Below are 27,409 nucleotides of genomic sequence, written 5' to 3' on the forward strand. Positions count from 1 at the left end.
CAGAAAATTCGCATAATTGTTCAGGTTTTCTCAAGAAAATACACGTAATGTGAACAGATTTGACCAGAAAATAGTTCAATCATGTCGGCAGATTTGCCCAAAAAACACGTTCAATCATGTCGGCAGATTTGCCCAAAAAACACGTTCAATCATGTCGGCAGATTTGCCCAGAAAATACATGCAATCATGTCGGCAGATTTGCCCAGAAAATACATGCAATCATGTCGGCAGATTTGCCCAGAAAACACATGCAATCATGTCGGCAGATTTGCCCAGAAAATACATGCAATCATGTCGGCAGATTTGCCCAGAAAATACATGCAATCATGTTGGCAGATTTGCCCAGAAAATATATGCAATCATGTCGGCAGATTTGCCCAAAAAACACGTTCAATCATGTCGGCAGATTTGCCCAAAAAACACGTTCAATCATGTCGGCAGATTTGCCCAGAAAATACATGTAATCATGTCGGCAGATTTGCCCAGAAAATACATGCAATCATGTCGGCAGATTTGCCCAGAAAATACATGCAATCATGTCGGCAGATTTGCCCAGAAAATACATGCAATCATGTCGGCAGATTTGCCCAGAAAATACATGCAATCATGTCGGCAGATTTGCCCAGAAAATACATGCAATCATGTCGGCAGATTTGCCCAGAAAATACATGCAATCATGTCGGCAGATTTGCCCAGAAAATATATGCAATCATGTGGCAACCTGGCCAGAAAACACTTCAATCATGTAGCAGACCTGGCCAGAACAGTCGATACACCTGCTAATATAAATTAAATAAAAATTTACTCACCTGAAGCAGCAGCAGACCTCCTGTCCCGGCCTCCGTCCGGCGCGCAGCTCTCACGATCCTCTGCAGCCAGCAACTGAAACTCCCGCGGTGAGAGCAGGGCTACGGGAAAATGGCGCCCGAAGCCCTGCATTGCAGACTCAGTCTCCAGAGCAGGGCTTCGGACGCCATTTTACTGTAGCCCTGCTCTGCCGCTGTTGGAGCTGCGGGCTGCTGCTGTCAGTGAACTGACACAGCGTCTATTAGACGCCGAAAATCAGTTCACGCTGGGGGTGCTTGGACAATATTAGGGGGTGCTTCAGCACCCAAACCACCCCCCTGGCACCGCCACTGCCCCAGTATAGCTAGTATAGTTGCCCCAGTATAGCATAGTGGCCCCAGTATAGTTTAGTGTAGCATAGTGGCCCCAGTGTAGCATAGTGGTCCCAGTGTAGCATAGGTGCCCCCAGTGTAGCATAGTGGCCCCCAGTGTAGCATAGTGGCCCCCAGTGTAGCATAGTGGCCGCCAGTGTAGCATAGTGGCCGCCAGTGTAGCATAGTGGCCCCCAGTGTAGCATAGTGGCCCCCAGTGTAGCATAGTGGCCCCCAGTGTAGCATAGGTGCCCCCAGTGTAGCATAGTGGCCCCCAGTGTAGCATAGTGGCCCCCAGTGTAGCATGGTGGCCCCCAGTGTAGCATGGTGGCCCCCAGTGTAGCATAGTGGCCCCCAGTGTAGCATAGTGGCCGCCAGTGTAGCATAGGTGCCCCCAGTGTAGCATAGTGGCCCCCAGTGTAGCATAGTGGCCCCCAGTGTAGCATAGTGGCCCCCAGTGTAGCATAGGTGCCCCCAGTGTAGCATAGTGGCCCCCGGTATGAGGGAAGCTTGGAAGGTGGGGTGGCGGGGTCCCCTCCTTCCGGCGCTTCCCCCTCCTAATTAGCAGCAGCCAGCAGCTTAGCGAAGCGGGCGGGGAGGACTTACTCACCTGCTCCAGGCGATGGCGCATAACGTCATCCTCACGTGACGCTGGTCTCTCTGTCGCTCACTGTGCTTCCGCAAATCAGGAAGCACAGTGGGCGGTGGAGAAGGTGGAGACCAGCGTCAGGTGACGATGACGCTATTTGCCATCGCCTGGAACGCAGGAAGTAGGTGAGTAAGTCTTCTCCGCCCGCTCCTGCCCGCTCATCAAGCTGCTGCTAATTAGGAGGGTGAAGCGCCAGAAGGAGGGGACCCAGGTGAGGGAGGTGGGGGGTCCGGCCCCCCTCCCCGCCGCTTTCCCCGCCACCCCTCCTTTCCGGGTTGCTTTCCCCCTCCTGTCCGGCCGGCACAGGCCTCTGTGGGGGCCTTGATGACACCCCCTGGGGCGCCCGACACCCGGTGCGGGGCGCCCCATGCCGCCCTATGGTAGGAACGCCACTGGCACTTCTATAGTAATTTATAATGTTTGGTGCGGCTAGGCCTCCCTCCTCTTTCTGCCTAGAAATAAGTTTATAACTAATTCTACGTCTGGATTTACTCCAGATAAAATTTTGAAAAATTTTATGCCAGTTTTGGAACCATGAGTTGGGGATAGCCACTGGCAGGCTCCGCAAGAGAAAAATAAGTTTTGGTAAAACCAGCATTTTTAATATGCTGATCCTACCGATGACATTAAAACAGGGTCGATCCCATGATTGGAGTTTACCCTTGTACTCTTTAACAGTCTTAGAAAAGTTAGCCGTGAACAGGTCGTTAGGGTCTCTAGTGAGGGTAATACCAAGATATTTAATTGCTTGATCACTCCATCTAAATTTACTGTGTGTTTTAATAGCATTCACGGTGTCATGTGAACAACCCAAATTCAGGATTATAGTTTTAACCTGGTTAATCTTAAAATTAGAGTGCAACGAGAATACCTCGAGAAGTTTCTCACACCTGGCGATGGATTGGATTGGTTTGATCAAAGTTAGTAATAAATCATCGGCGTAGGCAAGTATTTTAATCTCCTCCGTCTTTGTTTTAACTCCTTTAACCATGTTGTCATTCTGAATTAGTTGTATAAATGCTTCTAAACTAAAATTGAAGAGCCATGAAGACAATGGGCAACCTTGCCTAACCCCATTCTTAATATTGAAAGTATTGGATACGGATCCGTTTATATTGACGCCTGCACTTTGATTGATATATAATTTCTTTATTCTGTTTATAAAGTTCCGGCCCAGACCCAATCTTTCCAATATAGCAAAGACAAATTCCCTTGATAGACGGTCAAATGCCTTTTCTGCATCTACTGCAACCATAACTGCTTCTATTTTTCTCTTTTTACAAGTATGGATCAGATTTGTTGCAGCGTAGATATTGTCTTGAATTTGGCTATTTTTGACAAAGCCCGATTGTTGTTTGCCCAGAATTCTATCGGCAATTAACTGTTCTCTAACTGCCTTCTCTCCACTCTCTGAACATTCTCTCTCCTCTATAATATCCAAAACTAATCTAACCACATGTTCTTTGCATCCTATTCCCTCCCATTTCATTCCGCAGCTATCCTCATCTCTCATGCCTGCACTAACATCGCTATTTAACCTGTCCCTCTCCACTTGCATCTTTCCGTTGCCACTCAAAAAGGCTGTTGTGACACCACTACTTAAAAAGAATCTCTAGATCCTACCACACTTGCCAACTACCGCCCAGTCTCACTTCTCCCATTTGCATTCAAACTATTTGAACGCCATTTACATGCCATTATTTATCCGCCATTAAGCCATTATTTATCAGCTAACTCCCTACTTGATCAGTTCCAGTCTGGCTTTCGCTCCAACCACTCCACGGAAACGGCCCTTACCAAAGTGGCCAATGACCTTCTTACAGCTAAATCCAAAGGTCAATTTTCCCTACTCATCCTTCTTGATCAAAATCATTCTTGCTCTTATAATTTCTCGTCTGGATTACTGCAACATATTACTTTGTGGACTACCTTCTAACAAACTGGCCCCGCTCCAGTCGGTACTGAACTCAGCTGCTCGTCACATTCATCTATCTTCTTGATCTTCCTCTGCTGACCCTCTTTGTCAAGTTCTTCACTGGCTGCCAATTAACCAGAGGATCCAGTTCAAACTCCTAACCCTAACCTACAAAGCTCTCCACAATCTCTCTCCCCGGTACATATCCTCACTAATTTCCAGATACAAACCCAATCGCAATCTCAGATCTGCACACGATCTTCTGTTGCCCTCCTCTAGAATCACCTCCTCACAGTCACGCTTACAAGATTTTGCACGCGCTTTATCCCTTCTCTGGAATGCCCTCCCATAACACATCCGTCACTCGCCAACCTTTGTTACTTTTAAACGCTCTCTAAAAACGTATTTGTTCCGACAAGCATATGCGCTTCCTTAAGCCACTTCCCTTTGTCCTAAGACCAAATTGCACTCCTACTAGGTATCCTAAAACTTTATATATTTATCGTATATTACCCCTTCTTGTTTCCCCCCATTCCCTTTAGATTGTAAGCGCGCAAGGGCAGGGCTCTCTCCCCCTTTTGTGTCTTGGAAATTATTATACATTTTATCATGTTACTTTTATCACTGTCATTTCCAGTTCTGTATTTTGTATTCTGTATGCTGTATCATTTTTGTATTTTGTCACTAATTATGTATCTTGTATATTAGTGTACACCATTGTCTGTATCATGTACCCCATGTTTGTTTCTTACTTTGTACAGCGCCACGGAATATGTTGGCGCTTTATAAATCAATAATAATAATAAAATATGCTGCATGCCGGGAAGCACCACCAAAAGCCGACAAATGCTTTAGATGTCTATCTAAACCATCCCGTTCAGGTATGGTATGGTTGTGATCCAGTTCTGAAACATGCCTGAAGAAGAAACTTCGAGTTTCCAAAACTTGCAAAGAAATCTTGTACAGTTAGTCATTAAAGGTACAGTATCACCTAAACAACCCAATCACTTTATTAAAAGTTTTATTCTAGATTTACGTGTGGCCCTCATACTCTTTTGTTCTTTGCTTTGTTGGTAAAATACAGTACAGTACTACACAAGGTAAACCTAGACAGTTGCCCAGGGCCTGGATAAAGTCTGGTGAATGCTACCCCTTACTAAATTTTACGAAAAAAGCCAGGAAACCATCAGTGATGGCCAAAAACTGCTATCTTGCCAAGGGCCCCATTTCATCTTAATCTATTTCTGGATGTGATAGTCAGGGCCGTTTCTTGGGCAGTGCGGGCAGGGAGACCACCCAAGACCGGCAAGTAGAAGAAGGGGGCACAGGCAAAAGGACATAACCGCTAGGGAGCTGGTGGTGCGCGGTGCAGCCAAATGGAAGAAGAAAGAAGATTACCAGCGCGTTCACCTTCCTTCACTCCTTCTGGGCTGACTGTGTCAGACATTAAGTCAGCATCACTTCACCACTGTGTGATGACACCTGATGTTCTGTAGCGGTACTGCAGGCTGTTAGTGTGCGGCGCCCATGGAGGAGTTGGCTTTCCGCGATCTCTTTGACCTGTGTGGTTTCCTGGTCCCTACTTCCTCCTGGATGAGCCGCGGTCACTAGTAAGTAGGCAGATCTACTTGTGACCTGTGGCTGTGGGACTGTTCCTAAAGAGTAAGGGTTCGAAAGTCTATGGAGTGGTGGGGAAGGGGGCACAATTTTTACAGCCTCGCCCTGGGTGCAATTTAGCCTAGAAATTGCCCTAGTGATGGTGGCCATTGCTAGGTGTGCTGCTTTTAGCATTTTTGGAGGACATTCATAAACAATATAATTTAGCTTTGCACTGCACTGTATACATTATTACATTATTTACAATTTTTCCAGGCGGACATTTATGTAGACTCATTTATACAGGAAGAATAATGCAGAGCTTATAAAAATGTATATACAAGTACGGTCATTATGCAATAGCAGGAATGTTACAGACTGTGGTTGCCAGATGCTATTATTCACTGCATGATGGTTCAAAACATATCAGTCCCATCGCTGGTAATCTGAATATGTCAGTACTGTAGTGCATTTTATTTCACAATATTTTGATTGGGTTTTACAAAATAAACAGTGCCCACTTTAGGCATAACAGTTGTTTACATCTACATACATAAACTTATGCAATGACTTTGACAATATAATATATTGTACATTATAAGATTGTATACAAGTGGTCAAAACAATATAGATAAGGAATATTTCCTTGATAAAATACTTTAACACATATCTGTATTTATAAGACATTGTATATATATAAAAGTTAGCATTTATCCGGAGTAGGACCTGCTGGGCAGCTGGGGGACCAGTACCACCCTACTAAGCTCCCAGAGGACGCTTCCAGCTTACCATATAATGTCTTATTCCTATAAACATACTAAAAATAATACTTTAGTTATCAAATATTTCTGTGGATAACTTCCCAATATATAAGGTCTTTAAACTAACTCAGTTAAAACTAAACTAAAACTAAGGGTACACTAAACTAACACTAATCTAGTCTGTTCTACAGTGTACTTGTTTCCTCAGTGTATTTTTGTATTAAGCTGAAAATGCAATACTCTTCTTAGTACTGATATGAAAATTATCAAGTAGAGTAAATCTAACATAAAATAATTGGTCTCTTGTGAGAGAATTTGAACCACAACTTCAATTAAGTTCCCAAGAGCCTAGTATTAGGATAGACTGTAGGCCATAGACTTGCCCTTGCCAGGAAAGAATTAATGTTACCCGACTTAATAGCCCAGGTCTTCTTAGCTTGAAGGTTGAAATCTACCTTTTTTAAGATCTCTTCAAATTTCGGTGAATATTTTGTTTTCCAGTTATCTGCTATTGAAATCCTAATAGCTAAAAAGATATCTGTATTGCATTTTGAGGCTTAAGTTACCTACCGGTAGTTCAGACTGTGAAAAACAAATCGCCTTGAGTACTGAAGATCTCCGCGGTTTTGTAACTGCTGCCACAGCACCACTTGTGGAGTAGATAGTGGTATGAAAGGAGGAATTTGTACAGTCCTCTGTGAAGGAGGGCTACTGTAAGGAGAAAGAGACTGTCTTTGTGCCTGTAGTTTTTGTTTTGACAATTCAGTATCTCACCCCTGATGAGAAGAGCTTGGAAATAGAGTGGACAGAGTAAGGGCTTGTTCACACTATCAGCGTTTGTTTTTTTTTTTTAAGCACTGCCGATTTTGCAAATCGCTCTAAAAGCGCTTGTGTAATGATTTCCTATGACAGTGTTCACATGTGAGCGTTTCGATTTTATTAAAATCGCAAACGCGCTACATATACCATTTTCTGAGCATTTTGGCTTGATGGAAGCCTGTCCAATTCCCCCTTGTCTGTGACCAATCACAACTGTAATTCGATCTCTCAGCTGTGTCAACTGGCTGCCATGGCAGAGCAGCTAATGTGTAAACACAGGATGTGTACTCTATAATTGCTTCCACGAAAGCAGGAAGTAGACACTCTGCAGATTTATTGCAGGATTTGTATCACCTGTAATAAAGAAATGTTTTTCTTCAAAGGTTTTTATGCTGTTGCTTATCTTTTAGAGCAGAGAGCAGGGGCGTAGCAATAGGGGTTGCAGAGGTTGCCACCGCATCGGGGCCCTTGAGGACCTCCTTCAACTGCAGTATTAGCTTTCTATTGGTCCTGTGTGCATAATAATCACTTCTATAGATGCTTTGAATAGTAGTAATCATTAACATCCCCTTCTTGCACCTCTGAAACTGTAGTTGCCATTGGCAGGTTTTGGTGCGCCGTATCAATTGTCATGTATAGAGGGATCCATCTGAAAATGGCGCCTGCGAATAATGGCGCACGGTGTCGCCGCTAATCCGTTTGCCGCTTATCGCTATTTAACGTTAAAGCCTTATTGTTATTTAACGTTAAAGCCCTATTGTTATTTAGCGTTAACACACAGAACCCTCTCTGTACCTATCCCTAACCCCTAAACCCCCCCTGGTGGTGCCTAACCCTAACCAACCCCCTGGTGGTGCCTAACCCTAAGACCCCCCTGGTGGTGCCTAATCCTAACACCCCCCCGGTTGGTGCCTAACCCTAACCACCCCCCTGGTGGTGCCTAACCCTAAGACCCCCCTGGTGGTGCCTAACCCTAACACCCCCCCCCCGGTTGGTGCCTAAACCTAACCACCCCCCTGGTGGTGCCTAAACCTAACCACCCCCCTGGTGGTGCCTAACCCTAAGACCCCCCTGGTGGTGCCTAACCCTAACCACCCCCTGGTGGTGCCTAACCCTAACCACCCCCTGGTGGTGCCTAACCCTAAAACCCCCCTGGTGGTGCCTAACCCTAACCACCCCCCTGGTGGTGCCTAACCACCCCCCTGGTGGTGCCTAACCCTAACCACCCCCCTGGTGGTGCCTAACCCTAAGACCCCCCTGGTGGTGCCTAATCCTAACCACCCCCTGGTGGTGCCAAACCCTAAGACCCCCCCTGGTGGTGCCTAACCCTAACCACCCCCTGGTGGTGCCTAACCCTAACCACCCCCTGGTGGTGCCTAACCCTAAAACCCCCCTGGTGGTGCCTAACTCTAACCACCCCCCTGGTGGTGCCTAACCACCCCCCTGGTGGTGCCTAACCCTAACCACCCCCCTGGTGGTGCCTAACCCTAAGACCCCCCTGGTGGTGCCTAATCCTAACCACCCCCTGGTGGTGCCAAACCCTAAGACCCCCCCTGGTGGTGCCTAACCCTAACCATCCCCCTGGTGGTGCCTAACCCTAACCACCCCCTGATGGTGCCTAACCCTAAGACCCCCCCAGTGGTGCCTAACCCTAAGACCCCCCTGGTGGTGCCTAACCCTAACCATCCCCCTGGTGGTGTCTAACCCTAACCACCCCCTGGTGGTGCCTAACACTAAGACCCCCTTGGTGGTGCCTAACCCTAAGACCCCCCCTGGTGGTGCCTAACCCTAAGACCCCCCCAGTGGTGCCTAACCCTAACCTTGACAGTGTTACATTAAATCCATTCACCGTTTTGCAGTTAAATAACATCTGCAGTTTGGCTTATGTAGGGCGCTATTGATAAATAACGTTACTGTGGGCAATAACGTCTGCTGTTTGGCAAATGAACGGCACTATTGATAAATAACGTTAGTGTGTGCCACTATTGATAAATAACGTTAGTGTGTGGCGTTTTTCTTCCTTTTTCCCTGTGCGCCATTATTATGCAGTACTAACGATAAATAGCGATAAGCGTATCTTTTTAATGCGGCGCAATTTTTATGCATAGGCGCCGTGCGCCATTATTCAATGATCCGTGTTTGGAGTGCTTGGGGGCCCCATTGTAAAACTGTAATCGCGGGCCCACAGCTCCTTAGCTGGCAGAGAGGAGGTTTTGAGTTCAGGTCTGCTTTAAGGATGCCTTATGTAAGCTAAGCCTTTTCCTTGTAGGTACCAACCTGTTCCTTGTTGCTCTGCATGAATTGGGGCACGCACTTGGCCTGGAACATTCAAGAGATGAGCGTGCCATAATGTACCCAACGCTGCTGGAACCCAAATCTGTGGATCCAAGGACATTTAAACTCTTTTCGGATGACATTGCTGGAATCCAATCTCTCTATGGTACCGTATATTTTTACATTAAAGCGGACCCAAACCAAACATTTTTTTAATTAAAAATATTTAGTTGCACCACTCTGACACATACAAAGATAAATAAACACTCCATCAAACCTATGAGCATTTCAGTGCATGCTTTTCACCCTTCTCTTTTCATAGCTAGGGTTATACAGGTGGCAGCCATTAGCAATTCCTCCATTGCCGGACACCATCTACTCCACCAGTTTGCCGGAAAAATCCCGGCAATTTGAAAGGAAGGGAGGGGTTCCTCCAATAAATGTAAAATATTTTATATTTGTCATCATGCAGCTGAAAAAAGGCTGCTATTTATTATTATAATTTAGAAAATAGATTTTATTTCTGAAATCTTGTATTTTTAATTTGGGTCCACTTTAATGGGTTACTTTAATCAAAGCATAAGTTATAATTGGATAGCTGGATGCTGCTTTTGGCCTGGGGGGTTACTTTGGAACTGAGTTTTCGGCTGTTGCACAGTCAGCAGACCTGGAATTTATAGCACAGGGCATTCAGCTATTGCACATCCAAAATGTATAGAAGTGAAAATGAGGAAAGTTGAGTAGTGGTTAGTGTTATTGGTTAGGATAAGGCATCCATTGGAAGAGTACCATGTGTATATATATATACGTGGATAAGCTCTCTTGTGCATTGGGCGACCCAACACTTTTGGCATAAAAAATATACCAAAAGCCATGATCCAGGCAGACTCAAGGGTGTAACTAGAAATCACTGGGCCTTACTGCAAAACTTTGGATGGCTCCCCTCCCCCCAACTTTCTGCATAGGTAAACTGAAAACTAGTGTTAATCAATTGATTAGGGCACACTTGATTGGGTTTTCCCCAAGCTTCTGTGATTAAACGTGCGTGTTTTCACACATACAGATACACATGGGGGTTGATTCACTAAACCGTGCTAATGCATAGCACTGCAGTTAACACGCCTTTTCAGAGATAACACGCCTTACCAAAGTTAACACGCCTTATCAAAGTTAACATGCCTTATAGGAGTAGCATAGTGAGCGCTACGGGCTCAGGGCAGGACGAGTGGAGCTCTCGTCATTGCCAATTAGCAGGCATAAGTTTGTAGCGCTCGCTATGCTACTCTGATAGGGTGTGTTAACTTTGATAAGGTGTGTTAACTTTGGTAAGGCGTGTTATCTCTGATACGGCGTGTTAACGGCCTTGCTATGCGTTACCACGGTTTAGTGAATCAACCCCATGGTGTGCACAAAATGCATAGAGAAAAAAGACACAGAAAACTGACAGATGTGCTCCGAGCCTCAGCTTATTACACTCATTCTGTCCACTTGTGATGGAGCAGAACTGGCTCTGCAGACTTCTCCAGCATCACTACAGCACACAGCATTTGGGAAGGGAGTGAACACAAGACCCTGCTGCACTCTGAATAGGGACTGTCTACAACACTTTGTATGAGTCCTTATCAGTGCCTGAGCAGATCCAGTCATTAGAACAATTGTGCAGAGAGCAGAATGTTTTTCTCCCTGTGCACTTAGCTGTCAGTCTCTCAGGACAGGGAAAAGAAACTCCTCCCCCCACGTGGCCCCTTGTGGCCTCTGGGCCCCCCTGTGGCTGCATCCCTTGCAGGGTCAATTATTACGCCCCTGGGCAGACCCCCTAATGTGCCGCCATGCCCCCCCCCCCCAAGCAGAGCGCCAATTTGTAGAGTTCTGACATGTGCACTGTGCATATACAAGCATGCTTTAACTCCAGCTTGCTTCCTCTAGTTTTCCATGCAGCCTCTGAAGTTGGCCACTAGAGCTTAAGCCACACTGTCATGTGACCACAGTGAGCCTGGAGCTGTAATGGCCAGTTTGTAAAGCTGCACAGGACACTAGAGAATGCAAACCAGAGTGAGGACAGGTAGCTATATATGCTACAGCATGCTCCAGAGTGCACTGTGCATATGGGGAACTCCTGCACACATCCCAAGCCTATATCCTCTGTGGATAGGCTGACACCCCCCCCCCCACACACACACACACACGCACACAATTTACACCTAACATTTGTGTGTCGTCAAACAGTTGGCCTATCTGCAGTTGCTGTCACTTATAACGGAAGGAACAACTGATGTGCAGCCCATGTGAAGGTAGTGTCCATGTTTCCATAAGGCTCAGTTCACATCTACACATTTTTACTGAAAGGTTTTTCACTACTAGAGTATGGCTGATCAGTTTTCCATCGTTCAGTGTAAACCAGGTAGGGTTTAGAAAATAAGGGCTTGTAATTATCGATATAGTATAAAGACACACAAAACGGAAAAAATGCATCTTTATTTCCCATAAAAATATTGCCACTCACCATACATTGTACTAGGGACATAAAAGTTGTAGTAACAGGAACAAATGGGCAAAAAAAAATGTGGGTTTTCTCTACAGTACCATTTTTTTGTTTTTAAACTATAATTGCTGAAAAATTAGAAACAATTACATTTTTCAATTATTTTTCTTAACCCCTTTAAAATGAATAGGAAATACAACGATGCTTATCAAAGAGTACTTCACAAAGAAATCCTAATTTTTGGTGAAAAAAAATGTATACAGATAGTTTAGCTGCGACAAGAATATGGGAGGAGCATGATATGGCAGTGGTTACTGTTAATGGTAAAGGGTAAGGTTACCAGAGGAATTCCCTTTGGAAAAGGCACTCACATGACCCAGAGGTCCCCATAAACCTGCTAAAGGAAAATCTGAATCTTTGTCCAACAGTGCATCAGATTCTTATCATAATCTGCCATAGCTGCAGTGCTGGGCAGAAAGAGTTAATCTCTGAGCAGAGGGAGGAGGTGGAAAGGCTATCTGTGCTCACAGGTAGAGACTGGCTGCAGCCACCTCCCACAGCCAACATATTTTAGAGGAAGTCAGTCAGCAATGGCATCTTGTATTTTAATCTGTTACTTTATAATAATTATGGAACTAGAAAGGGATATACCGCAGTTGCAGAGGATTTACAATGTTTTTACGACTATTTTGTATTGTAACATTATCCTGTATTTCGATAACAAACAGGAGCAAAACCAAATACCAACCCAACAAAGAAACCTACAAAGTTGCCCCAACCAATTCCAACCTGGAAACCAAAGCCTAAGCCAACCAGAAAGCCAAAGCTGCCTCCCACTAGAAAGCCAAAGCCGGCTCCCACAAGGAGACCAAGACCTCCTCCAACAGTCACCAGGAAACCAAAACCAACGGATCCTTCGGCAACATCAAGATGCAGCCCAACTTTATCATTTGATGCCGTCACTACGATGAGAAGAGATTTATTGTTCTTTAAGGATGAGTAATTCTTCAAAACCATTTATTTTCATTTATATGTTTTTATTTTCCTAAAAGTTTATTTATATGAAGCTAAGTTGGCAGTGAGCACAGATTGCATTAAAACCTGAGGAGAAATCATCAAGGAGGTTAGAACACCGTTACATACAAAACGGGTCCGTTGGGAGTGGGGATCGCCAGACATCTAATAGACATCTATGGAAAGTATTAGTAATCTGGCTCCCAAATGTTGAGTTGGGTGCCATACTAGTGACCAATCACCTACAGATGTAGCCAATCAGATACTATGTAGGGAACTAATTGAGGAGTCGATCATCTACTATATCGCCAGTTTCTTATGAAACTTTCTTATGAAACTCTCACTGGAAGTATAATAAGTCTGATGGCTCTCAAACTCCTTTCCTTTCCTTTCAAAAGCAGTTTCTAAACGGCAGTATCAAGATGTACTTTATTATTTTCCAAAATCATTCACTGGCAAGGACCTGTAAAAAAACTACTCCGTTATAGCTCAACTGTGCGTTTTTTACAGGTCCTTGCCAGTGAACGATTTTGGAAAATAATAAAGTACATCTTGATAATCCAACATTAGGAGATGGAATAGAGAGATGTCAGATTAAAAATACTTTCTGTGAGTAATAGCTACATATATTTTGTAAATTATATTTTTATCATTGTGGACCTTCAAGTAGCTATGAGCAGACACCTAGTCAGCAAACAATTTTGCATGCAGGAACTAATATTACAAGTTATAATAAATCAATACACTCAAACAGTAACTACAATTCATGGGGCCTCCCAGCGAAATTTTGATGGGGCCCCCAATGTACACACCCCTTCCCTTGCCTCCCCTTGGTGCCCGTCATGGACTTGGGGCCCATCTCACAAGGGTCATAAAACAAGTGTAGCCATCATGATGTTCACACCCATAACAAGTGTAGCCACAAAAACACTGGATCTGATGTATAGTCCCCTGTATCGGAGTAAAGAAGGTGAATAGCTGGGACCCACAACAGCTTTGAGCTGTTCCCCTCTAGTTGCGCCGCTAAGTGCACCTTGGCAAAGAGCCCCTGTCTTAGAAGTGGCTACTGGTAGGGCCTCCTGATACATTTAAAGCGACAGCACATGCAGGGGCCTTTGCATTATCAGTAACTAGCTGATGACCCGGCGTTGCCCGGGTATGTATTTAGCTGGTGTTGGCTCCGTCCACTTTTCCTAACCCTAACACACAAACACTCAATGACCAAGTTTGTGAGCTTTGGGGTCTTTGGCATCAATCATTTGTATATTCCCATAGAAATCAAACAAATCAGATAGGCTGGTTGTGGCTCCGCCCCCTCTAGCATTTGAACCCCAGTCAACCAATGACTGACTGTAGCAGGTTTGAGACATCCGCTATTAGCAGTGTAAAAATGGCAGCAATTTAAATATTCCTCTTGAAAATCAGCAAATGAATGTTGATTGCCTATTATTGGCTCCACCCACTTCCCTGAATATTAATCAGTCACCCAGTGATCATCTGGTCAAAGTTTGAAAACCCTGCCTTTAACAGTGTAAGAATGGCTGCAGTTTAAATTTTCCCAGTAAAAAGTTTTTGGCTCTGCCCACTTTTTTGTAACCTGGACACACAGTCACTCAATTACCAATTTTGTGAGCTTTAGGGTCATTGACATCAATAATTTGTATTTTCCCAGTGAAATGAAACAAATCTGATTGGCTGTGGCTCCGCATCCTTTTCTGAATTTGAACCCCAGTGACCCAATGACCAATTGTACCAGGGTTGAGGCTTGTGCCATTAACAGTGCAAGAATGGCAGCAATTTCAATATTCCCCTTGAAAAACAACAGGTGAATTTTGATTAGCTTTTTTAGGCTCAACCTACTTTTCTGAATATTAATCCCAGTCACCCAGTAACCAACTGTGCAAAGTTTGAGATCCCTGTCATTAACAGTGAAGAAGGGCTGCAGTTTAAATTTTCCCATGGAAATTTGTTTTTGACTCCACCCACTTTTTGTAATCTTGACACACAATGACCAGGTTTTGAGCAACCGGGTTTCTAGCATCAAAATGGTGTGAATTGAAGCATTTTATCCAGCAAAGAAATCTGATTTGCTGTTTGTGGCTCCGCCCCTTTAGTGCATTTGAACCCCAGTCACTTAATGACCGACTGTAGCAGGTTTGAGGCCTCTGCCATTAACCGTGTAAGAATGGCAGCAGTTTTAATATTTCCCTTGAAAAACAATAGGTGTAGGCTCAGCCCATTTTTCTGAATATTAATCCCAGTCACCCAGTGACCAACTGTGTCAAGTTTGAGAACCCTGCCATTAACTGAGTAAGAATAACTGCAGTTTATATTTTCGCAAGTAAAAAAATTAGTTGTTTTTGGCTTTGCCCACTATTTCTAACCTTGACATACAGTCACTCAATGACCAAGTTTATGAGCTTTGGGGTCCTTGGCATCAATAAGTTGCAATTTCCCATCGAAATTAATCAAATCTGATTGGCTGTTTATGGCCCATTCCTTTTTAAAGGGGAACTTCAGCCTAAACAAACATACTGTTATTAAGTTACATTAGTTATGTTTATTAGTATAGATAGGTAATATAATCTTTTACCCACCCTGTTTTAAAAGAACAGGCAAATGTTTGTGATTCATGGGGGCTGCCATCTTTGTCATGGGGGCAGCCATCTTTTTGGTTGAAAGGAGACGACAGGGAGCATGAGACACAGTTCCAACTGTCCTGTGTCCTGATAACCTCTCCCAGCTGCACACACTAGGCTTCAAATGTCAAATTCAAAATGTAAAAGAAAAAAAAAATTGCACAGAAACAGCAGAACGAGAACAACAACATCAGAAATCCCATCATGCTTTGCACAGCATAAGGGGAAAACTGCCCGGGCAGTTTTCTTCTGTGCAGCTAAAAATGAGGCTTGTATAAGAGAAACAAAGTTCTGATGCTGTGAAACTGTTAAAGAAACACCAGGCCTTTTCAGTGCTGCTGAGGTGATTTTTAGTCTGGAGGTTCACTTTAAAGAGAACCCGAGGTGTGTTTAAAGGGAAGGTTCAGGGTGGCTCTTAAAAAAATAAAAATGCCCATCCACTTACCTGGGGCTTCCTCTAGCCGTGGGCAGCCAGGACGTGCCCTCGGCGCCGCTCCGTAGGCTCCCGGTCCCCTCCGGTGGCCGACCCGACCTGGCCAGGCCAGCTGCCAGGTTGGGCTCTTCTGCGTTTCAAAATGCGCCTCACGGGGGACGTCCTCGGACGTCCTCCGGGCTGTACTGCGCAGGCGCAGAACTACTGCGCCTGCGCAGTACAGCCCGGAGGACGTCCGATGACGTCAGCGCGCCCCCGTGAGGAGCATTTTGAAACGCAGAAGAGCCCAACCTGGCAGCCGGCCTGGCCAGGTCAGGTCGGCCACCGGAGGGGACCGGGAGCCTGCGGAGCGGCGCCAAGGGCACGTCCTGGCTGCCCACGGCTGGAGGAAGCCCCAGGTAAGTGGATGGGCATTTTTATTTTTTTAAGAGCCACCCTGAACCTTCCCTTTAAAGAATGTTATCTGCATACAGAGGCTGGATCTGCCTATACAGCCCAGCCTCTGTTGCTATCCCAAACCCCCCTGCACTCTGCAATCCCCCATAAATCACAGCCGTGCTGTGAGGCTGTGTTTACATCTGTAGTGTCAATCTCGGCTGCTCCCCCGCCTCCTGCATAGCTCCAGTCCCTGCCCCCATCCCTTCCCTCCAATCAGCAGGGAGGGAAGGGATGCAGGCGGGGACCGGAGTTCTGCAGGAGGCGGGGAGAGCAGCAGACTGACACTATAAAGATAAACACAGCCAGCTCTGACAAGCTGTTTGTCAGCAGCGTGGCTGTGATTTATGAGGGATTGCAGAGTGCAGGGGGACCTTAGGGGGGTTTGGGATAGCAACAGAGGCTGGGCTGTATTGGCAGATCCAGCCTCTGTATGCAGATAACATTCTTCAAACCCACCTCAGGTTCTCTTTAAGATTTAAAACCCCAGTCTCTCAGTGACTGACTGTACCAGATTTGAGGCCTCTGCCATTAAGAGTGTATGAAGGACAGCAATGTAAATATCCCCCTTGAAAATCAATAGGTGAGTTTTGATTGGCTGTTGTAGGCTCCGCCCACTTTCCTGAGTATTAATCCCAGTCATCCAGTGACCAACTGTGTCAAGTTTGAGAACCCTGCCAATAACAGAATGGCTGAAATCTAACAAATCTGATTGGCTGTTTATGGCTCCACCCCCTTTAGTGAATTTGGACCCCCGTCACCCAATGACTGTTTTAGGTTTGAGGCCTCTGCCATTAACAGTGTAAGAATGGTAGCAATGTAAATATTCCCCTTGAAAATCAATAGATGAATTTTGATTGGCTGTTGTAGGCTCCACTCACATTTCTGAATGTCAATCTAAGTGACCCAGTCAAGTTTGAGAACCCTGCCATTTACAGTGTAAGAATGGCTGCAGTTTATATTTTTCAATGTAAAAAGTTAGTTGTTTTTGGCTTCACCCACTATTTCTAACCTTGACATACAGTCACTCAATGACCAGGTTTATGAGCTTTGGGGCCATTGACATCAATAAGTTGCAATTTCCCACTGAAATTAAACAAATCTGATTGGCTGTTTGTGGCACGCCCCCTTTTCAGAATTTAAACACCAGTCTCCAGTGACTGACTGTACCAGATTTGAGGCCTCTGCCATTAAGAGTGTAAGAATGGGCAGCAATGTAAATAATCCCCTTGAAAATCAATCAATCTCAGTCACCCCATGACCAACTGTGCCAAGTTTGAGAACACTGCCATTAACAGTGTAAGAATGGTTGCAGTTTATATTTTCCCATGTAAAAAATGTAGCTGTTGGCACCGCCCACTTTTTATAACCTTGACATACAATCACTCCATTACCAAATTTATGAGCTTTGGGGTCCTTGGCATCAATAATTTGTATATTCCCATTGAAATTAAACAAATCTGATTGGCTGTTTGTGGCTCTGCCCCCTTTCTGAATTTGAACTCCAGTCACCCAGTGACCAACTGTACCAGGTGTGAGGCACTCGCTATTAACAGTGTAAGAATGGCAGCAATTTAAATATTCCCCTTGAAAATCAACAGGTGAATTTTGATTAGCTGTTGTTGGCTCCACCCATTTTCCTGAATATTAATTCCAGTCACCCAGTGACCAACTGTGCAAAGTTTGTGTGACAACTCTGCCATTAACAGTGTAAGAATGGCTGCAGTTTATATTTTCCTAGTGAAAGTTGTTTTTGGCTCTGCCCACTTTTTGTAACCTTGACGCACAGTCACTCAATTACCAAGTTTGTGAGCTTTCAGGTTCCTGGCATCAAAAATGTGTGAATGGAAGCAGTTTATCCAGCAAGGAAATCTGATTGGCTGTTTGTGGCCCCACCCCTTTAGTGAATTTGGACCCCAGTCACCCAATGACCGACTGTAGCAAGTTTAAAGCCTCTTCCATTAACATAGTATGAATAGCAGCAGTTTAAATATTCCCTTTGAAAATGAATAGGTGGATTTTAATTGGCTGTTGTAGGCCCCACCCACTTTCCTGAATCCTAATCTCATTCACCCAGTGACCAAGTGTGGCAAGTTTGAGAACTCTGTGATTAACAGTTTAAGAATGGCTGCAGTTTACATTTTCCCATTAAAAATGAATGGCTGGAATTTGATTGGCTGTTTTATGCTCTGCCAACTTTTCCTGGATTTGTAACCTCGGTCACCAAGTGACCAACTGTGCCAAGTGTGGGGACTCTGGCTTGATTACTGGGAGAATGGTAGCCTTTTCCATTGATATGAATGGGTGAAATCTGATTTGCTGTTTGTAGCTCCGCCCAGGTGTGCAGGGGGGGGGACACAAGACCCCCAGAACATATAATCCCAGGTAGTAAGGGATCTGTGTACCAAGTTTCGTTCAAATCAGTCAAGCCGTTTTCTAGTGATCGCGGCACGCGCACACACACACACACACACACACACACACACACACACACACACACACACACACACACACACACACACACACACACACCACACACCACACACCACACACCACACACCACACACACACCACACACACACCACACACACACCACACACACACCACACACACACCACACACCACACACCACACACCACACACACACCACACACACACCACACACACACCACACACACACCACACACACACCACACACACACACCACACACACACCACACACACCACACACACCACACACACCACACACACCACACACACACACCACACACAAGAAATCAGCCAATTCTAGAATTGGCCGGCCGTTTCTAGAACTGGCCGATTTGACGTCGGCCAAAGTCCAAAATGCTGGGAATTTCTGACATTGGCCGGCCAGTTCTAGAAACGGCCAAAGTCAGTCGGCCAAAGTCCAAAACGCACAAATCCCAGAACATCCTGGGTCCTGTCCAGCACCATGAATGGCACTCGGAACTTCCTCTCTGCTCTGAAAGATACACAACAGCATAATAACCTTCACAGGAAAAAAAAAAGTTCTTTGTCACAGCTAATACACAATCCTGCAACAAATCAGCAGCGTGTCTACTTCTTCACGGAAGCAGGCAAATTTGTTATCATCCTGCGCTTTAAAATTAGCTGCTCTGCCGTGGCAGTCGAGTGACACAGGGGAGAGATCAAATTACAGTGGTGATTAGTCATGGCTGGGTGCGCTTCTCTGAATGCTTTGCATGGCTGGGGACTTTTCTGGGTGCTTTGCATAGCTGGGAGTGCTTTGCATGGCTGGGGGGGGGGGGGGGGGGCTTCGCTGGGCACTTTGCATTGCTGGGGGTGTTTTGATGGGGGCTTTGCATGATAAATTACGTCCGTTTTCGTAATTAAAATAACTTTCTATAGCAAACCCGAAATTTTGCATTAACCTCCCTGGCAGTATGCCCGAGCTGAGCTCGGGCTATGCCGCCGGGAGGCACCGGTCAGGCCCCGCTGGGCCGATTTGCATCATTTTTTTTTGTTACACGCAGCTAGCACTTTGTTAGCTGCGTGTAACCTCCGATCGCCGCCGCTACCCGCCGATCCGCCGCTATACCCGTCGCCGCAGCCGCCCCCCCCCCCCAGACCCCGTGCGCTGCCTGGCCAATTAGTGCCAGGCAGCGCTGTGGGGTGGATCGGATTCCCCTTTGACGTCACGACGTCGATGACGTCGGTGACGTCATCCCGCCCTGTCGCCATGGCGACGGGGGAAGCCCTCCAAGAGATCCCGTTCTTTGAACGGGATCTCTTGATCTCCGTTCGCCGAAGGCGTTCGGAGTGGCTGGGGGATGCCGCTTTCATGTCTCGCTACATGAAAAAAAAAATAAAAAAAATTAAAAAAAGGTATTTGCTGCCCCCTGGCGGATTTTAACAAACCGCCAGGGAGGTTAAACACGAATTTGCGCCGAAATACGAAATTACGTGATGAAAATTTTGCTTACAGAATTCGGAATTACAATTTGAATGGCAATCACAAAATTACAAATTCGCGACGTAGTGGCAAAATTGGCATCCGTAATTACAGAAACACGAAATTACGCAAATTTCATCTCAACACTAAGTATTATTCACTATTAAGGTCAAGATCAATTTATAACACATCAATACATTCTAATTTGTATAACTCACTATCTATTTTTTCACTCAAGCACGTTTTGGAGAAAAAGTGCACGGACACGTGAGGTTGACACCATCCCCATCAATTTAGTGTGGCAAGGCTTGGGTAGGATTGATGCGGCCTATGAGTTTACAGATAGAGATATTGTCTATTTCTTCAAAGGTGAGACATCCCTGAGTTTCATTATCTTATATCCATTATTAGAAATGTAATTACATAGGAGGACTTCCAAAGTTAGCAACAAGGATTGCAGTAGTGTTTGTGTTTGGGAATTTTCAGTATATTTCTTTATCTGTGCTCAGTGGTCCTTCCCACCAAACAGGGCCTGAACCTTAACCAGTAAGGAGATTCCCTTTCACTTTATAGATTCTCGTTCTGCATTAGACTCTAGCAAGGGTGGTGGAAGTCTTTTTGGCCCTGATTATCCCCATCATTACTTATTTGAGACCTAGTCGTGGATTATTGGTATATTTCTGCAGAAGTGATCCTCTCAGGATTCATTAGAACCACTGACTGTGAAACTCCTGCTGAAGGCTACATATTCCATTGAGGCAAAGGAAGATTACCATGTTTCCCTCAAAAATAAGACAGTGTCTTATGTTAATTTTTGCTCCAAAAAAATGTGCTAGGGCTTATTTTCAGGGGACGTCTTATATTTTTATGTCCACGAGTTCCTGTGCTGTGTGTCCTCCTGCCTTCCCTACTGTGCCACCTCTTCCTCTGCTGGATCCACCTCTTGTGTGCCCCCCTTGTACCTTTTAGTGTCCTCCTGGTGTCCCCCTCTGTCGCTGTGTCCACCTCTATCCCCTGTCCTCCTGTGTCCCATGTTCCCCTGTATCCTCCGTTGTGTCCTCATGGTGTCCCTCGTGTCCTCCAGTGTCCCCTTACATCTTCCTCTTACCCCCAGCTTTATTCTGCACTGTCCCCCATGTCCTCTGATGTCCCCATGCATCCTCTTCTTTACCCCAGCTCAATGCTGCTGTGTCCCTGAACTGCAGTCTATGGGGAAGATGTACGGCAACTTGTGTTATTACTGGAGTTGATGATCTTGCAGGGACCATGGCTCCATTATTGGGCCAATCACTGCACTCACTGAGTAGCAGCGAGCGTAGTGATTTGCCCAATGATGGAGCCATGGTTCCGCACGCGAGACCATGGGCTCCATTAACAATACAAGATGCCATACTTTTTCCCCTTAGTGCACCTTGGGCTTACTTTCGGGTGGGGCTTCTATTTCAAGCAGGCTTTAAATTCCTGCTAGGGCTTGCTTATGTGGAATGACTTTATTATGGGGAAACATGGTAAATTAACTTTTGCTCCAAATGACGCATTAGGACATATTTTTAGGGGATGTGTTATTTTTCCATGAACACACATCTACATTTATTCTTTATAAAAAGATTAAAAAAAATCAACATTTATTCAAATATGGTTATGCCATCACATTATGGAACATCATCATAACTCTCTAAAAACTCTGAATTCCATAATGAATTTCTTGTGATTCCATTTCTTTTTTCCATGTTGAACAATAGAGTACTGGTTTAGGGCACTGCCTTTGACATGGGAGACCAGGGTTCAAATCCTGGCTAGGTAAAATACCTATTCAGTAAGGAGTTCAAGGCAAGACTCCCTAACACTGCAGGGTGGCCTCCTGAGTGCGTCCCAGTGACTGCAGCTCTTGAGCGCTTTGAGTCCAACAGGAGAAGAGCGCTATAGAAATGTTCGGATTATTATTATATTTACCAAGATCCCGGTACTTGCCAGCCCTTATTGCTTTGGGTCTTGAGTGTGATTCTTTTGGGGTTGTGTGCTTTGCTTGGTGAAGGGTTTATCTGTCTTGCTGCATTGGTAATTGCGATTTTACTTTTTTTACATGTATACTCTAGCTGACTGGACACTTTTAAATCGACTTTTTTTTATCAGCTTAAACTAGGACTTATTTTTGGAGTAGGCCTTATTTTTCAAGCATCCTCAAAATTTCAAAAATGAATGTTAGGGCTCATTTTTGGGATCGGTTTAGTTTCAGGGAAACAGAATATAAACGTATCTTCAAATCCCAACTAAATCTAAAATTGAACAAGTTAAACTTTTTACCCTGGGGTTAAAATGTTAAACATTTTCTATACATTTTCATAGGGCCACAGTACTGGGCTACAACTGGTTTCACAATGCTTCAGGGATATCCCAAACCCATTACCAATTTTGGATTTCCAAGTTCTGTGAAGAAAATAGATGCTGCCATGTTTCGAAAAGAAGAGAGGAAGGCTATTTTCTTTGTGGATGAGAACTACTGGAGGTCAGTAGATGAAGCTCTACATTACTTGTATACTTACACTCATTGGGCCCCGTCCAATTTATTTTTTTCTCATAGGTAATAATTTTACACCATATCAATTAAATGCCTTTTAGGCCACCATCAAGCAAGAAAATACTATTTGGTACTTTTGTTACTTTTTCTATTGCATAGTGTTGAAAAATTATTTTGAATGGAAGATGAAAAATTATCTCCTAGGAGAAAAAGTAAATTAAATCAGGCCCTTGGTTGTCTACATAGGAGTTGCTATAGTGTATTTTCACTTGTGCGTATTATTATGAATTGCTCTGGTACAGTTGTGCTCAAAAGTTTACATACTCTGACAGAATGTATGATTTCTTAACCATTTTTCATAGAATAGGAATGAAAACACAAATTTTTCTTTCATTCATGGTTAGTGGTTGGCTGAAGCCAGTTATTGTCAAAAAACTGTGTTTTAAATTGGAATCACTACACAAACTACTCAAATGATGACCAAACGTTTATACAACCCAGTTCCTAATTTCATGTATTGCTTTGCCACCCTTTAACATCAATCACAGCTTGAAGTCTTTTGTGGTAGTTTGTGGATGAGGCTCTTTATCTCCACAGCAGATGGTAAAGCTGCCCATTCTTCCTTGCAAAAAGCCTCCAGTTCCCATAAATTCTTGGGCTGTCTTACATGAACTGAACCGTTGAGGTCTTCTCAGAGTGGCTTAATGATATTGAGGTCAGGAGACTAAGATGACCACACACCAGAATCTTCGCTTTATGTTGCTGTAGCCAATGACAAGCCGACTTGGCCTTGTGTTTTGGATCATTTGTCATGTTGGAACTTGGAATGTCCAAGTGCATCCCATGCTCAGCTTCCTGGTTGATGAGTGCAAATTGTCCTCCAGTATTTTCCTGCTTTTATATTGCCATCAATTCTGACCGAATTTCTGGTGCCTTTGTATCTTACACATTCCCAAAACATAAGCAATCCACCACCATGTTTCACAGAAGGAATGGTGTACCTTTCATCATATAGGTCTTTTTGACTCCTCTCCAAATGTAATGTGTGGGCCTGTAGACACTGAAAATTGCCAAGTGCAATTGCAAATGCAGTGCGACGCGATTGCGATTTTTAATTAAAATTCTACTTGTGATTTTTGTGCATTTGCGATGCAATTGCGATTTTGCTGAGGCTATCTTTCCCTATGATTTTAAAAAACGTAGCGCAATGCAGCCAGTGTGTACAGACCCTTATGGTTGTGGCCAAAAAGTTCAATTTTAGCCACTCCAAATTACTTTGTGCCTGGTTTGAGGATTGTCTCTGTGCTGTTTGGCATATTGTAAGTGGTATTCTTTGTGGCATTTGCGTAGTAATGACTTTCTTCTAGCAACCCGACTATGCAGCCCATCTTTTTCCAAGTGCCTTCTTATTGTGCTTCTTGAAACTACCACACCACATTTTTTCAGAGGGTCCAGAATCGCACTTGAAGTTATGTGTGGGTTTTTCCTTGCATCCCAAACAATTTTTCTGTCAGTTGTGGCTGAAATTTCAGTTGCTCTACCTGACCGTGGTTTGGTTTCAACAGGACCCATAATTTTCCACTTCAGTTTAAACACTGCTGATTGAAATTTTTAATTCCTTGGATATTTTCTTATATCCCTTACCTGATTTACAGGCAGGATTTATACCTTTTCCACCCCTAGGCCAAGTATGAAGAGGCTCTCCTTCCATGTGCCACAGCACTCCTCCCATTCCATGTGCAGCCCCTCTTCCATGTGTAATATCCATGTACTGCAGACATTTTCTTTCATGTACAACTCCCTTGGGCATCGGCTTCCCTTTTTCATGTGTTTCTTCCCATTTGCAGCCATCTATTTTATATGTAGCAACCCCTATTTGACACCCTGGTGCCCCCTTGGGCTGCTGCCACCCAAGGCTCGGGCCTTTGTGACCTTTCCAGAAGTCTAGGCCCTGGTGTCCAGGGAATGTATAGGTAGGTCTAAAAATCGAACAAAGTTACCTGAATCTACATGTGTTTTAGAGGCCCCAAGGAAAGCCAGTTATTTTACATTTTTTATTGCATCCAAATTGATGGCGGCTCCTCTGACAGTGATATTACTTTGATGTCTTATTCAGCTTTGATCACTCCAAAAATAAAATGGACCCCAGTTCTCCTAGAAAGATTACAGATGGGTTTCCTGGGATTGGGAAGAAGGTGGAGGCTGCATTCCAGAATATCGGTGAGTAATGTTTCTGGATCATAATTTAGTTCTTCTCCAATCTCCAGCCCATGGAGGGTCAAGGTCCTATATCATGCTGTGTGCAATATCTACAAGAGAAATATATAACAGGGAGATGTGCAAGAGCATTACCTTGACAAGAAATGATCCCTAATCTTCAAGGGTGATAATAGTAATATTTTTGCATACCTACAGTAATTCTACTAGTCTATTATTTTTATTGCTATCTTTTATTTATACAATGTCAACATATTATGCAATCAAAGAGTGTAGATGTAATCATTCTGTAAAGACCTTACATGAGGGAAGGACAGGTATTAGGGGGTGTGGTCCATTCAGATGCAAACCAATGCTAACCTCTTGAACTCATGATCATACTGTATGTGCATCAACCTGTAACACAGTCATCGATTAAATCCACTAAACAGAATGCAAATGGGGGCTATTAATTTTTGAAATAGAGAGAAAAATGTATTTGAATATTATGGAGCACTAAGGCCTATTGGATCATAATGATCGAATCTGGCAGATATTGATGCCACAACATGGCCACTCGGTTGATCATATGATTGCCTTCTGGCTGAAATCAGTCGAACAGATCGATCAGGCATACTGGAAAATCTCGGTTGTAAGGGATTGATCAGGTGCTTGGTGATAACAGCATTCAGTTTTCCGATGACCAATGGACCCCCGGCCAGTGTCCCCCCGCCAGTCTCCAGTGTCTTTTTGAATTGTCACCGCAAGTGCTTATGCCCCGTGACATCAGAAAATGTACTGACGCAATTACATGGGACACGTACACGTGGTACAGGTGGTCACGCTGACAATTAAAAGAGACGTAGGACACTTTTTTTCAAAATGACCTAGTAGTTTTTGGAGAAATTGCAAAGAAAAAACAGTTTAAAAAACATTTTTCCTTTGCATTTTTAAAATCGATTTTCTTCAAAACTACAAGGTCTTTTTGAAAAAAATTAGTTTTCACTTACGGTATACCCACTATTCTCCTTAACATATGTAGCGATTGTGATGACAATGGCATATATGGGGGCTTTGCAATTCACCGCAAAAGTCGGCACAAAATTAAGTAAAAATTATGCAAAATTATGAATAATTACACAAAATCAATTGAATTTACAAATTGTAATTACGTATGGGTGTAATTGCGATAATTTACGTGAAATGTTGTGTAATCGTAATTAGCTGATTACAATCAATTAAATACTAAAAATATTTATTGGTCTGACTTTGTCTCCCAGATTACCTGTACTTTGCTAAAGGTGCTAACCAGATTGAATACAGTCCAAGGAGGCAGCGCGCTCTCCGTAATATCGCCAACTACAGATGGCTGAACTGTGACTGAAGAGTCGGGAATGTATTCAGACCACAGAAAGCCCAGAGCAATGATTATTACAGACTTATCTCTGAACAGTAATAGAACCCAACTCCTGAGATACACGTGTTTTCCTCATCCTGTGTAGGCACTAGAGAGGGTCAATAAAATGCGAATAATTTTGTTTTGCGTGTAAATTTAATGCATATTTAGTCTATAGCCTGTAATTGGGCCAATCAGAATCAGCAGAAAGGGAATTTGATTGGGCTAATTCTAATCCACATACAATCTGCCTTAACATTGAATGCACATTGGAATGACTGGTATTTCAGCCCCCTCCGGCCTGATCCCTCCCTTGACATCCCCTGCCACCTCTCAGTTCATGCGAAATCGGCCTGGTAAGTTTTCCAGTCAGCGCAAGCGTAGACTGACAGCGCGCGCTCTGCCATCACGCAGAGCAGTTTTTGTCTGAGCAGTAGTACTGTGCAGGGACAGAACATTCCCAGTGACGGGAGCGTGATTGGGGCACGCACGCGGCCAGGCCACACATGCGCACATGGCCCTGACTGGACAACTTACTGGGGCCGATTGTAGAGGAAGGGAGAGGCGGCGGAGGGCTTCAAGGGGGGCAATCAGACCAGAGGGGGCTGGAGGAAACCCCAGGTATGTATACATTTTCTCTCCTGCCCCATCTCAGGTTTACTTTAAGGATGACACATACACTATTGTAAGGATCACGTGCGTCATTTGAAGGCAATGTTTGAATTATTATTGCAATACAAGGGGAAAGGAAGTCAACTGTGATATGATAAACAGTTGTTATCATACTGACATGTAAAATTCAATGCTTTTACAAAATAAATAAAATAAAAAGAATAATACTGTATATAACCTGTCGACATTTGGTTTATTTGTTCTGTAATCTTCTTTTCTTAAATAAATGATATAAATTAATATGGCCTATTTCCAAATTCTTAGTATTGATGGGGTTGAACCTGCCTATATTGTGCCCTTTCTCCATATAACTATTTTGATTCATTCCCTTGTGAATTTTCTCACCTTATCTGTTTATTTCATTAAGGATCTCTTTTTATCCGCCTTAACTTATTTACTACAAGCTGATGACCCAGTGTTGCCCGGGTATGTATTTGGCTGGTGTTCGCTCTGCCCACTTTTTCTAACCCTAACACACAATTACTCAATTATTCAATGACCAAGTTTGTGAGCTTTGGC

General features: G+C 44.1%; 1 protein-coding gene across 2 annotated transcripts in view; it reads left to right on the plus strand.

Annotated features, from left to right (window-relative positions):
• LOC137545527 (stromelysin-1-like) overlaps window positions 1-27,130 on the plus strand; it is a 45,282-nt gene extending 18,152 nt beyond the window's left edge. The window contains exons 5-10 of one of the 2 annotated variants that reach the window (XM_068266866.1): window positions 9,167-9,337; window positions 12,382-12,652; window positions 20,347-20,477; window positions 22,455-22,614; window positions 24,743-24,846; window positions 26,103-27,130. In XM_068266866.1, the coding sequence (XP_068122967.1) occupies window positions 9,167-9,337; window positions 12,382-12,652; window positions 20,347-20,477; window positions 22,455-22,614; window positions 24,743-24,846; window positions 26,103-26,206 (941 nt within the window). In that variant the 3' untranslated portion in view covers window positions 26,207-27,130. The remainder of the gene's footprint in view (window positions 1-9,166; window positions 9,338-12,381; window positions 12,653-20,346; window positions 20,478-22,454; window positions 22,615-24,742; window positions 24,847-26,102) is intronic. The other variant, XM_068266867.1, reaches the window with a different exon arrangement.
• Window positions 27,131-27,409: the final 279 nt, after the last annotated feature.

Source organism: Hyperolius riggenbachi, chromosome 2 (assembly GCF_040937935.1).
Source record: "Hyperolius riggenbachi isolate aHypRig1 chromosome 2, aHypRig1.pri, whole genome shotgun sequence".
In the NCBI taxonomy this organism is placed as follows: Eukaryota; Metazoa; Chordata; class Amphibia; order Anura; family Hyperoliidae; genus Hyperolius; species Hyperolius riggenbachi.